Below are 13,761 nucleotides of genomic sequence, written 5' to 3'. Positions count from 1 at the left end.
TTGGTTTTAAAACAAAAACCCGTTTGTTTTAGTTGTTTGTTTTTTTAATTTGAAACCATTTTTACTACCAGGAGTTTTCCCTTTTCACATTTCAATCAGAAGATATTTAGAAGAAAATCACAAACATAAAAGGCATTTGCAAAATTCTGCATGCTGCATACGGGTCATCGGCATTTCCTGCCCATAAGCAAGCTGAAGTCTCTGGCAGGGCGGCTCAATGGTAGCACACCCTCAGCTGTTCCTTCCCTAAGGAGTCTTGTCCCCTGAGCTCCAGGACTGAGACATGCTGGGATTCCCCTCTGAGGACAGACACATTTGAGCTTGTGACTGAGACTGCAGCGAACTGCCCACAACTAGACCCTGCTCACACTGGCCAAGGCAGGAGCAAGGAAGCCCATAAAGACTATTTCCCAGAGGACCGGGGTGGGGGGCGGAGGGGGGTGTCATGAAGGACACTGGGAGGGAGAGCACAGAGCAAAAAGCAGAAGGGACGTACCTCCAAGAAGAGCCAAGTCCCATCCATGAAGTGAAGGAGGGGAGGGCTTCTCCTAGCCACTGCACCGCTCCTGATGCCCACAAGCCTCCCTGACCCCAGCAGCCCCCAGCACCACCTGTCTCTCTCCATCCAGGGGAGCTGGCCAGAGACAGAAAGGCCCCAGCCCCCGGGCCCCAAACAGTGATGCCAGAGCCACCGGTGATGGCAACATATGGGGCATTCACTTCCCCATGGGCAGTGGCAGCAACACCAGGCCCTTGAGCAGCCTCCCCCTGCCCTGTTCCAGCCCCTCTGGCAAAGGCTTTGCTCCCCACAGCTGCCTCTGCTCATGGCCAGGGCCCGCTCAGATGTCTCATGTCCTGCTCCTGGCCCAGGGGAACAGTCCTGCAGCTGCCTCTGGTGCAAAGGCTGTGCTTTGTGGGCTGCTGTCTCTGATCCTGCCCCACCAGCACCCAGTAACACAGCAAGGCAAGCTGTAACCTGGCACCTTTATTGATGGGGAGCAGAGGATGGGGGCAGAACGAAGAAGTCAGAGTACACTTTGAGTAAACACCAGCTACTTGAGATGTACGAAGCAGGTATAGGGTCTCTTTTAAGACGCAACTGGCCTAGACGTAACTCCTAACTGCTGGCTAGTTTCCAGGTTTTTATAGAAATTCACCAGGCAGCAGCCTGGGACACTCGCTTGTAGCTTTCAAAATGCCTGGGGAAGGAAGCAAGGGCTGTCTCCTCCCCCTAGGAATTTTATCTGGCCGGGCCACCTGCTTCACCAGCCTGAACCAAGAAGAAATCTGGGAGAGACAGGGGTCACCTGGGATAACTCAAGTGAGGGGCAGAGAGGGAAGGGATTTCTTCACGGCACCTCTCAGTGGGAGACCTGCAGGATGCATGTTCAGAGGCGTCAGGGTGCAGCCCCCATACCTCTGTCTCAACATGCTCCCCTTGTTTCTACACGCTGGAACAGCTCAGGGGTCCCACTGAAGGGGAAGGTCTCCCTCCCTGCACTCCTCCCTCCTAGGGGATGCAGTGGTCTGGCTGGACTCCCCCTGCCTGGGACCAGTATCCTGGGGGGTTGCAAGGGTCCCTCAGGCAGCTCCACAGCAGTACATGTTCCCAGGACCTTCATTGAGCCAAACGGCTAGAGCACGAGCAGGAAGGCCTTAGTATTTCCTATGGGAGAATACATTATGCTGCATTTCACCCACAGAACATCTTCATACTTTCCTCACCCTTCCACAGGAGAGGCAGGACCTGCCACCGGCTGCATCTCCTTCACCCCTGGTACTTTACTGCCTCCTGCCCAGTGGTCCCTCCAGAAGGGCAGGGACCTTGCTGCACAGCAGGACAGGGGAGTGAGGCCTCAAATCAGAACAATTCCTGTTCCTGAGGGTTGGAACAAGCTCCAATGGTCTGGAAAGAGAAGGGCCATGAAGTCACAGAGACATCTGCCCTGGAAAGTGTTGTGGGCCCTTGTCTGTTCCCATTGCATAGCTCAGGAAAGGACAGAGACCAACCACAGGGGTGCCATGTTCGGTTCTGGTGCTGGAGTAGCAGTGAATGCATTAGAGAGAGTAACATGAGGGGAAGGGAGCAGCAGGCACCCAGTGGTGCACAGCTCTGGAGAGGCTGAAAAGCAACACAAGCCATAAAGGCTCAGGGGGTGGTAGTAGCAGCTACTTGCAGACCCCACTGGGCATGGGGAGGCCTGGGAGAGGGGTGATGTTGCGGTGAGGAAAGGTGAGGTCAGGGTGCAGGGCAGAGAATACTTCCCAGCCACAAATGTCCTCCTTCCTGCTATTCAAGAGCCTCACACCAGAACATCAGGAGGGGAGAGAAAGCTGGCAGGCAGCAAAGGACAGTCCCTGGGAGTCATTTGAAGCCAGTTGTCTTGGGGAGGACACCCTATCATGTAGTCACTTCTTCCCCAGGGAGCGCTCACTGGTTTTAGAGATTGCTGGGAAATGCACAGGCTCCAAGGGTGCTGCAAAAAATCATCTCCTCCTTATCTCCTCCCCCCAACACCTGGGCTGGCCTTGCCTGAGGTGTTCCTCATAATCCCTCCCCACAATCAAACCTTGGGGGGCTGGGCCTCTGGCTTCTATTGTGCCCTACAATGGATAAAGCCTGGAGGAACTCTTTCTGCAGTCTACCAACATGAAGATGCTTGACAAAATGCAGCCACTGGTGGGTGCTGAGCAGGAAGACAGCACCAAGCCCTTCCTGCACTGCTGGCAGAATAAGGGATGCTTCTGGGTGTGGATGCACTGATGCTGGGACAGGTTGCTGCAACAGGTGAAGCTCCTTCCACGCTCAGAACAATGATGTGGCTTCTCCCCTGTGCGGATGCGCTGGTGCTGGGCCAGGTTGCAGGACCAGATGAAGCTCTTCCCACACACAGAGCACCCACGTGGCTTCTCCCCTGCATGGATGCACCGGTGCTGCAAGAGGTGGGAGGGGGAGGTGAAGCTCTTCCCACACACAGAGCACCCATGTGGCTTCTCCCATATGGACAAACTGGTGTTCGGCCAGGCTGGAAGAGTGGAGGTAGTTCTTCTCACACACAGAGCACTGATGTAGCTTCTCCCCTCTGTGGATAAGCTGGTGCCGGGCCAGGCTGGAAAATTGTCTGAAGCTCTTACGACACTCCAAGCACTGATTTGGCTTTTCCCCGTGTGAATGAGCTGACCTTTGGCCACAGTGGAAGAGTGGGTGAAGTTCTTGCCAAAGTCAGAGCATTTATGGGACTTCTCCCTTGTGTGCATGCACCTGTGCCTGGCCAGGTTGGCAGACTGCCTGAAGCTCTTTTCACACTTTGTGCAGGAGTGTAACTGCTGCCTGCTTTGCACACACTGGTGCTGGGACAGGCCTTCCCTGTTGATGAAGTTCTTCCTGAACTTGGTGCAGTGGTGTGTCTTCCTCCCCAAGTGTGCGTGCTGATGCTGAACCAGCAAGAAGAAACATGTGAAGGTCTTACAACAAGTGACACAGCAGTAATGATTCTGCTCCTTGTGCACATCTTGGTTCTTCATGAGCTCTGAGCTGCAGACCACAATCTTTCCCCTTTTGGTGAAGCAATGGGGAGCTGTCCAGAATGGATCTGGCAGTGAGCAGCCAGGGTCGGGAGGCAGGTGAAGCTCTTCCCACACATAGTGCATACGTGGGGCTTCTCTCCAGGGTGCCTTATCTTGTGCAGAGCCAGGAGTGAGAGCCAGCTAAAGCTTTTCCTGCGCTGAGGGCAGGGGTGGGTTCTCCCCCTGGGCTTGGTAGTGAGCTCCGGTTTCCCTCCAAGGCCACCCCACTGCCTTGCTTTACATGCAGGCTCTCTCTTTGGTGGACCTTTTCTTTACGCCTCTTCAGGTCTCTCAGCACCAGAAAATCTTCCCTGAACCCAGATCCTTTTCTGGCTTCTTTCCCTTCTTAATTCTCACAAGCAACTGGAGATGGGACCTGATTCATTGCTACATTCTCCTTTCACTTTGGGGGTCTCTCCTGGCCCTCGTGCCGTTGGTCCTTCACAGGGCTCAGGGAGTCCATCTCACCCAAACACCCTTGGGAAGCCCACGGTGGCTCCAGATTTGCAGGCCCTTCCTTAGGAGGCATCTCCTCAGCTCTGCTCAGCAGCCAGCTACCTCCTACATGGGGAAGAGAAAATCCAGATTAGTCCCCACCCTGCTGCCAAGGGACACATACAGCTATTCCTTCTGCTGGGATGGGCCTATGGGGAGGACTGGACTTGGCACTTGTCTATCCTCAACTCAACAAGTTCTTCCTACCATGACCCCAAGTGCTGGGGATGTGGCAGTGCCAGGTCCCTGTGGCAGCCTAACCTTTCCTACTCACTGCAGTTCTGAGCCAGACTCTCAAGGTTTCTGGCCCAGCTCTCAGTCCCAGCACCTAATGCCCTGCAGGGAGAAACATGTGGGCCATGTATGCTTGGACAGTATCTGGATGGCTTCATGTTGTAATAAGCTGAAGTTGAGACCAGAATGATCTGCTAAAAGGAAAAATGAAGCTCTTGAATGGCTTCTCTTTCCCACCACACTAGTGAGTCCAGGGGGAGATTATGCTGGGTAGGGTTGTACTGCTAAAGATTTTTTGGGCCAATTCTGATGGCCTGTTATTAATGAGCCATATAGGCCGAGACTGACCTAATTGCCAACATGCAAGCCTGGTGTCTCTAGTGGGTTATAGAATAGGAAAGATCCCACACAACTTACTGATTTGTTTGATGCGCCTGGATGGGGGAGTTTTTCGCTACTTGCACGATTTCACAATGATTGCACACTTAATTCATACACCACAATTTTATTTTAAAATTCTTTGCTACGCATATAACACTACTTAGCTTTAAGAAATACCACAAACATTAAGAACACAATAACTACATGTATCAGAAACAATGCTTCAAATGGACTTCTTTAAAACAATTACAATTACAACTAACTATATAATTTTAACTAGAAAAGTTATTACTATATTATACTTACAGTCCTAGAATTCCAAGAAGCCAAACACCTAAATATAGTTTCATTCCTCAGTAGTACAACTTAATGGGTTGGCCTCAGTAGTACGGTTCAATGGGCTAGCCTCAGTAGTACAGTTCAATGGGCTGGCCTCAGCAGTGATAGGAACAAGTCCCCTTCCTTCAGTCCCACTCGGGCGCTCTGCGGCTTCAGCGTGAACTAAGAGATTTGTGTTCACGGAGAGGGTGGTTCTGGTGATCAGTCTGATCTGGCCTACACTTGCGATTCTTCCTTCGTTGTTCTGCAAGTGAGGTCACCTCCAAATTGGGACAGTAGGTTACAGTTTGTATCGAGTGAGTTGCCGTCTTGGGCCACTCCTACCCAAACCTGTCACTACTCCCAAATTTGGGCTCAGATCTTTCTTAACAGATTCTTTTGCTTGGTAATTAGTTTCTTTTGTTGACCATTTTAATTACTTTGAGGAATTTCCTTTCTTTCCAATTTTTAAAAGGCTCCTAGGGTTTGATCTCTCGGAATGTGGGATGTTTGCTTAAGGGTCATTTTTATGTTCACTTTGTTAAAGGCCTCTAAAGATAAAATTCAAGAGTTAAGACTTTGAGCAAAGCTAGGACCTTCCACACATAGGCCAAAACAATGGCCTAGATCAGAAGATGAATCTTGTCTTTTTCCTAAACTGGCTAGTGGGAAACTATTACAGGTATTCAGACTATTACATTCAATATGACACCTGGAAGCTTGGAGAGCAACGTCTAGCTGGTAAGTGTCTGGGGTGAATGGGGTGGGAGGGGCATATTGAGGTCCCTGTGTTGAGGGAGGGAGTGGGGCTGGGGCAGATGTTGCCCAGATGGGGCCAGAGCCCCAAGCAGCTGGTTCAGGAGTCATGGGATGGCTGTCTCCTGCCACAGTGCACAACCCCGGGAAAGGCATGGGGGGCACATGCCACCTGGATCTGTGCGCAGGGCAAGGGTGGACTGCTGCTGCAGGCTGGGGCCAGAGCTGTGCTCTTGCTGGTGGGTGTTTTGGCCAAGGCTGCAATCAGGGCAGGCAGCAGAAGTGTTGGGAGGGGGGTTACGGCAAATTTTGGGGTGGCTGCAGCCCCTTCTTTAGCTCCACCACCTGCACCAAGTGCAGCCCCTGCCCAGCCGCACTGCAGCTCTGCACCAAACACCCACCGGGAACAGCCCAGCCCAGCCCAACCCAGGGTTGTCAGCCGTCAGGAGTGTGCAGGGAGCACTGCCTTACACTGCACCAGCTACTTCTGTTGTACAGAAAATACTACTTCTGCTTGATAAGAAAAGCCCAGGTTTCATTCCTCATCCCTCCAAGAAATGTTCTGGAAGCGGAGGATTCAGAGCTGTGGTCTCCCTTCTGGAAGGAGCAGCAGGGTGCTTCCTACCTGTTTTGTAACAGCCAGAACCAGAGGGATTATTAAGCAATACTATGTGCTTCTTGGAGGCATTTGGTATTTTGCTTAAACAGGTAATATTAGTTAATATAAGCTTTTAAGTTTGTAAACTGCAAATGTAACTTGTCTGTCATAAGTTTAATCAAAATGATAAATTCACTGTTCATGGGACTGACTGGTCCCCAGAGGCAAAGCTGTAGCTGGGAGATTAGCTGGCCTAACGGTTTTTTGCTCAGGGTTCAGCCTTAGCGATAAAAACTAGATCTAACTGCTTGGCACACCCAACATATTCTAGGAAAGCATATCCCAAAAAAGCATATTCAAATGAAGCCTAAAAGGGGTTGGGATTTAGGCAGAGCGATGACAATTTCAAACCTTAAGGTGCTGCATCATAATTTGCTTATTGGATAAACCTGAGTCTGAGTAGTCACCTTTTATGATAGTTTCATCACCTTTCAATCCCATAGGGTAACAGCTATAGGGCAACATTATGAGTGGCCCTGAGGCCAACAGATTAACATAAGACTAGGTATAAAAAGCACGTGCATCAGGTAACCAGCAGGAAGGAGGGAATAGAATGGTTGTTTCTGGCCCACGCCCGGACCCCAGACTCCCAGTGTGAGTGAGGATCGGGTCCCTGTTCCTGATCAAGGGATCTTCCCCGGTAATCCCTCTGACAGCGTCGATCATCAGGGACCCCTGACTTCACTGGAATCACTTGGCGCACACCTGGCATCGAGGGACTATCGATAAGTTGCCAACCCATGTCTGTCTATTTGTTGTTTTGAACAGCCCAGTGTGGCTAATACCCTCGCAGTGCCCAGTTGGCCTACGACAGATTGAAAGATTGCTATGACCATACATCCACTCCCTGCATGACAAGGACCATCATCTCCTGAAGGCTTCTCCCTGCTTTGCCTTCTCTTTCATCCTTCAGTCCCCACCCTTCACTGGCCATCAAGTCCTGAGTAGAAACCTTGAATTCATTGGATCCCTTCCCCAAATCCCAGTTGGTTATTCTGCGTCCAGTACCCAGTCAGAAACACGCTTTAACTACGGCCCCAAACAGGATATTGAGGTCCCACACCTGACTTAATCAGTGAGGACAGGTGCATCTCTGGGTCTCTGATGATGAGGACCAAGGGGAAACCTCGAGGTCAGAGGACCAGCTGCCAGGTGATTTGTGGCTGTCCCATCCACCTGACTCCCCTCTCACAAATGCTCCATGCCCAGGGTGAAAGGGGGCCTGAAAACTGCAGACCTGCCCCGTGCTGCCATCCCTGAGTGCTAACCTCAAATAGCTTATGCTGTCATGTGTCCAGGCAGGTGTTTCACTCTTTGAAATTCAGAGCTGTGGAGACAAGCACCTGTCCCGTTGTTCTCCCCCTGACTACAGCTGTTAGGGGACAATAGAGCTTGCTGTCTTCCTTTTTAGGCTCAGATCTGGTTTCCTTGGGACACCATGATTTTAAATTTCTCTCTTTACTCCCCATTGTAGGAGTTGATTCCCCAGCCCAAGTAGCCATACCTCTCTAACACCCTCTCTCAGGGCAAGATGGGATTTGTAGTCCCCCATGGAAATCCACATGGTGTGCAGAAGAAGCTCTTTGTAGCCATGGCTCTTGGCTGAGAGAGGCTGGGGTTGTCCCTGACATCTCCTGGTTGGGTCGACCTGGAGCACAGGACATGTCTAATCCTGGTCTTAGGCTGCATGAAGTGGCTCCATGGAGTTAGTTGGATTCAGAAGTTTTCTGTTGTGATGGGAAGGGAATACCCCATCGTTTGCAGCAGAATTTCCCCAAATCTGTTCCCACTCTTAGGCCCAGAGTGTCACAAAGCCTGAGACTCAGCCCAAAGTCCATGTGAAGGTTCATACCAAGGCCTTTGTCCCGGTGCAGATTCCTGTGATGTGGAGGCTCCCTGGGACTCATCAGCAGAGGAAATCCCCATGGGCTCATTCCCTGTACCAGACTTTGCCCTAAAAACAGTGTCACAGGCCTGCTAGGCACTGTGAGTGTATCAATTTTTTCACAGGCCAACTGGGCTGTTTGATTCAGTTTTGGATAGCGGAGGTAAAGTTGGGAGTGAAATAAAGGCAAATATATTATAGTTTACACACACAAAACAGTTAACAGAAAGTTATCTTTCTTTGGGGAGCTGACCTATACCCAGTAGCCAACAGTTATAAGAGGGGGTTGGGGGTTACTGATGCTCTTTGGGTGTCGAGCCCTTGTTAACCATATATATCGAAAAGGCTGGTAAGGACCTGACTCTTGGTGTGTTGGCAGCTCATCATGGAGGACATGAGGCAGTTTGTCCTCGGGCCCTGGGGTTTCCTGCTCTCCTGCCTCCACCAGAGGCCTGTCCCCACAATGGACCTTTGGGTGCTGCATGCACTGTGACCTAGGGACAAGACAAATGTGTCACTGGGGAGCCTTGATCCTGGAGGGAACATCCCCCAGACACGTGGAGGTGCAGATGGCAGCAAACAAACACTCTCACCTGGAGCTTCTCATCTTCTGCCTGCCCCAGCTGAAACCCCTTGGCCAGGTTAACAGCCTTGGCAGAGGCCTCCACTTGGCACCCGCACCCCCAGCTCTGCATGTCTTGGGGCAGGATGGCCAGGACTTGCTCCAGCACCACCAGCTCCAGGATCTGCTCCTTGCTGCAGTGCTGGGGCTCCAGCCAGCGCTGGCAGAGCTCCCACAGGCGGCGACAAATCTTCCTTGGGCCCTCGGCTTCCCGGTAGCGGAGGCCACGGAAGAGCTGGTGCCAGGCCTCTGGGGTGGGGAGCTCATCCCACAGTGCCAGCTGTGGGGTCGCAGAGGGCAGCTCGGTCTCACAAGGGGGCTCCATGGCCTGCATTGTGTCCTGCCCCCAAAGCTCCTGGTGCTGGACTGGCTCCGTCTGCAGCTGCTGTTTTACTGGCTGTGATGCCGACCGCTGTAGGGACTCCTGCCCCCCATCCCGCTCTGCACGACACGAGGGACTTCTGCACCCTCAGCTCCTCCCTGCAGATCTACTGCCACGGGCTCCAGCGCAGCAGCCACGTCTCCCCAGGAGAGATCTCAGCTAGATGGCGGCCCGGGCTCTTGCTGTCCCTGCACTCACGCACAGCGCCTGTTGGCAGCGTCCGGTGTGTGGGGCACCTGCAGGAAAGGCCACAGCACAAATCAGACAATGGATCGGAGACCTGGGATTGGGACTCTGCCCCAGCCTGAGGTCTGCCCGGCCCTGACACCCCCAACTGCCCCCACTCCCAGCAGTGTCGGAGCCGTCCTCCCTTCCCTGCAGCCCTAGCACTGGCTCCCAGGACTGGACTAGCTGCACAAAGGGTGCAAGCCCAGCTCCCTGCCACAACCCTGCAGGGCGGGTGACCACCTGTCCCTAACCAGGCGGGACAGTCGCTGTGTGCGGACCTCAAGCCCCATCCCAGGACACACAAGCCCGGGGCAGCATGTCCCCCAGGAGGGGTTGGGGACCTGGGGGGGCAGCGGCCAGGCTGGTGAGGGGGTGCTGTAGGCAGGATGCCTGGATTTTGTCTGCCAAAGTCTTGATGGTCCCATGCCCTCCTAGGAATCCCAGGTACTTTGATTCCCGTCTTCCTACTACACCTTTTTTTGGATTGGCCGCCATCCCAAGCTCCCTCAGTTGGTGCATATGACAATATCGTTTATGTATGCCAACATGTACCTACCATGTAAGGCCAAAGCTCGGTTCATCAGTCTTTGGAAGGGGGCTGCCGCCCCGTGCAGGCTGAAGGGCATTCTACAAAATTCATATAGGCCCCATGGGGTCCCAAAAGCAGCTTTGGCATCGTCTTTTGTGGCCATGGGTATTTGCCAGTACTCTTGAGACAGGTCAAGCATCGTTATGTAGCAGGCCTGTCCTATTCTTTCTAAAAGCTGGGGCATGGGGAAGGCATCGAAAGCTGCTCCAGCATTTGAAATCTACACTGAGACGTAAGGTCCCATCAGGCTTTGCCACAGACCCCGTGAGGGGACTGTTACCCCTCGTCCAAGCATCTTTCAGAGCTCCTGCTTCATGGGGCCATATAAACGGTCGGGGTCAGGGCGCCATCACTCTCACACCACTCTTCTAGGCAGGGTGTGCGACCCACCCACGTTCCTCTCGAAAGACATCGCGGAAGGCGCAAATAACCCGAACCAAGTCTCCTCCCTGACTAGCTGCCAGGCGCTCTTCAATTTGTACTCTTTCCTCCCCGGGTGTCTTCCTAACGTCCCCACTTATTGCAGGGCCAAGTTCTGCACTTTCTAGTTCAGCCTCAGCCAACCACCGCTCGGCCTTCTTCCAGCTTTTAACAAGTTTACATGGAAAATCTGTTGCTCCCATTGATGCCCGTTCGGAATAGCTCGTCATCCACCAGCCCGGCGTGCCTTCTTATTTCCAAGGGCCTTGCCACTTTGTCAGCAGGTTACCGGCCATGGTGGGTAATAGGACTGACACCCTGTTGTTGACTGGCAGCTCTCTCCTCAGCCGTTCTGTCATGATGCCTCTTTGGTTTCTGTTGGATCTCCCTCAAATTTTCCAGGGCCACCTGCCTCGTGGGCAGCAAACAGGCCCTCAGAGCTTCACAATGAGCCTCAGCTCCTGTTGGGCTCAATGTGGGTTCCTTAAGAACTGCTAATAGCCCCCTGCGCCTGCGTCCATAAACCAGATCCAAGGGAGACTACTTCGTGGATGCCCGTGGGGTGGCCCTCAGGACAAACAATAACTGGGTGATCAACAAGTCCCACTTTCATGAGTCCTTCTGAGTGCACTTATTGAGCATCCCTTTTAGTGTCCCATTTAACCTCTCTACCAGACCATTTGTCCAGGGGTGGTAGCCTCATGTTGGCAACCATCGGATCCCTAGGACCCAACAGGCGTTCTGTGATACCTTAGCCATGAAGTTAGTGCCCTGATTGGTTACAACATCCCTTGGAAGTCCTACCCTCGATATCCACTTCAGTAACTCCTCCGTAACATGTGTCCCCGTCGCTGCCCACAAAGGGATTGCCTCAGGGTACCAGGTGGCTTAATCGATTATGACTAAGATGCAGGCAAAGTGCCTGTCAGGAATGATGGGGCCGGGCAGGTGGGGATGGAGCCCTGTGTCTGGCCACGCGCCCCTGCAACCCCACCACTCTGGGTCCAGCCCTGCTCTGCTCCCTGCAGAGGCAAATTAATGTGTACTGGGGCGCTGGGCAAACACCAAATTGAAGGCCCCCTCCTCAACGGGACCTGGGCTACAGGGGGTGGGGGAAGGGGCTCTTCCCATCCCGGTGCTGGTGGGGGAGGCTGGAGGGACCCTGCCGGGCTGGGGGTGCAGAGGCACATGGCCCCCTCTTCTCCCTGCTACCTATCCTCCTCCCCCACTATGGCCAATCACACACACAGGCGTACGCACAGATGGGTGCACACTCTACTCTCACTCACTCTCTGCACCTAGACACACAGAGACAAACATACTGTCCCTGGCATGAACACAGACACATGCACGCACAGATGCACACATGCACAGCCACGCACAGACAGACATGCACACGTGCAGACACGCACGCACAGACACATGCACACAGACATGCACAAACTCTCTCCCTCCCATGAACAGACACATGCATGCACACAGACACATGCGCACACACACACACGCACAGATGCATACACAGACACACACACAGACACGTGCATATGCACACACACACACGCACACATGCAGACGGGCGTACACTCTGCTCACTCACTCTCTGCACATGGACACACGGAGACAAACGCACTCTCCCTCCTGCCATGAACACAGACACATGTACGCAGAAACACACATGCATGTACACACAGACACATGCATGCACGCAGATGGGCATGAGCTCTACTCACTCTGCACATGGACACACAGGCAAACACACTCTCCCTCCTGCCACGAACAGACACATACACACACACACGCACGCAGACACATGCACACACAGACACTCACTCTCTGCACATGGACACACAAACACACTTTCCCTGCCACGAACCAGGGTCAACGTGTAGGGGGTTCACATGGGTGCATGTGCACCCCCTAAGTATGGTGGTGCACCCCCTACAAAAAGGCACTGCCGACACCACCAGTAGCAGCTGTGCTTGGTTGCCAATGCTTGGTTGGCGCTTGCCACCACTCCACCCCCTCCCACCACTGACAGCCACTGCACTCCTGCCTCTCCTGCTACTGCTGTGCCCCCCAGCCATGGCACGAGTCGTTCATGCCATGAACACAGATGCATGCACGCACACACACAGGCTTGCAGCCATTATGGGTCGCGCCCAAGCCACAGGCTTTTCACTTCCCCCATAACTATTGTCCATGGCCTCCACCGCTTCAGGTTCCTTGGGCCTTTCCCTGGAGGCTTGCGGGGAGCTATTCTCTTTCCACCTTCATTACGAGTAAGCCCGCAGTCTCGGGCAGCGTGTCCCCCTCGCTCACATCTGTAACAGGTGATTTCTTTAGGGCGCCACCTAACGGGTTCTCATCTTCTCTCCCCACCTTCGTCCTGGGGCCCAGGGGGTCCCAGCGAGCCGCTCTCTGGGACAATGACTTCGGCCCGTTTCGAGCTTCTTCGTAGCTCTGTGGTAAAAGTCTTCTCGCCAGTTCTGGGTGTGCGCCTCCAAATCGCTAGGGAATAGCTCTCAGAGAATCTCATCTGTGCGTCCTTCCTGACCACGCACCGGTGCTTTAAGCCTGAGCACCCTTTTCCCCGGCACCCCTCCCCTTGGCCTCTGCAAAGCGCCCACAGTCGCTGCAGGGCCCCTGGGGGCCGGTCCTGGCTGTGGGAAGGGCACGTTTCCCACTGAGACCACGCCCCAAGACCCAGATGCAGGGGGACCCCAAAATCCCTCCACGCCTGGTGCCATCAGGGATGCCTGGGGCCCCCCAAAGCTGCCCACATCTGCCAGCATTGGGGACCCTGACACCTCCCCAGTCCCAGGAGCAGGGGGACCCCAAGACCCCCCCCCCCCAGCTGGCAGCACCAAGCCCCCCGAGCTGCGTGCTGGGGACCCCGAGACCCCCCAGGACTGGCAGTATTAGGGACCCCGAGACCCCCACGGTGCCGTGTGCAGGGGGGCCGATACCGCCCAGAGCTGGCAGCACCGGGGACCCCAGTACACCGCCAGAGCTGGGGTGGGGGGACCCCGAAACCCTCCCCGGAGCCCGGCGCTGCGGGACACTGAGCCCCCGAGAGCCGGCAGCACCGGGGCCCCCTCGCCCCGACCCCGGCGCGTCCCCCAGCCCCGGGCGGCACGGCCCTCCGCACCAGGGCGCGGGCAGGCGGCGCGTCTCCAGGCACAAGGGAAACTGCGGCCGGGCTGGAGGCTGGCGGGGGAAACTGAGG

At 54.2% G+C, this 13,761-nt stretch overlaps 1 protein-coding gene across 1 annotated transcript; it reads right to left on the bottom strand.

The window, feature by feature from the left end:
* Positions 1-32: 32 nt before the first annotated feature.
* Positions 33-13,350, bottom strand: LOC132248464 (zinc finger protein 135-like). The gene is made up of 2 exons (XM_059721422.1): positions 10,083-13,350; positions 33-9,534 (listed from the first exon to the last, which is right to left on the bottom strand). The coding sequence occupies exon 2, from the start codon at positions 3,649-3,651 to the stop codon at positions 2,605-2,607; it is 1,047 nt and encodes a 348-aa protein (XP_059577405.1). The 5' UTR covers positions 3,652-9,534; positions 10,083-13,350; the 3' UTR covers positions 33-2,604.
* Between the last annotated feature and the right edge of the window lie 411 nt (positions 13,351-13,761).

The sequence above is a fragment of the Alligator mississippiensis genome, chromosome 1, assembly GCF_030867095.1.
Source record: "Alligator mississippiensis isolate rAllMis1 chromosome 1, rAllMis1, whole genome shotgun sequence".
Classification (NCBI taxonomy): domain Eukaryota; kingdom Metazoa; phylum Chordata; order Crocodylia; family Alligatoridae; genus Alligator; species Alligator mississippiensis.
Note: the sequence above shows the minus strand (reverse complement) of the source record. Positions and strands in the feature narration are given on the sequence as shown.

Excerpts from the sequence above, each read along its gene's own strand:
- LOC132248464 (XM_059721422.1), bottom strand. The coding sequence starts at position 3,651 with ATGCACTATGTGTGGGAAGAGCTTCACCTGCCTCCCGACCCTGGCTGC.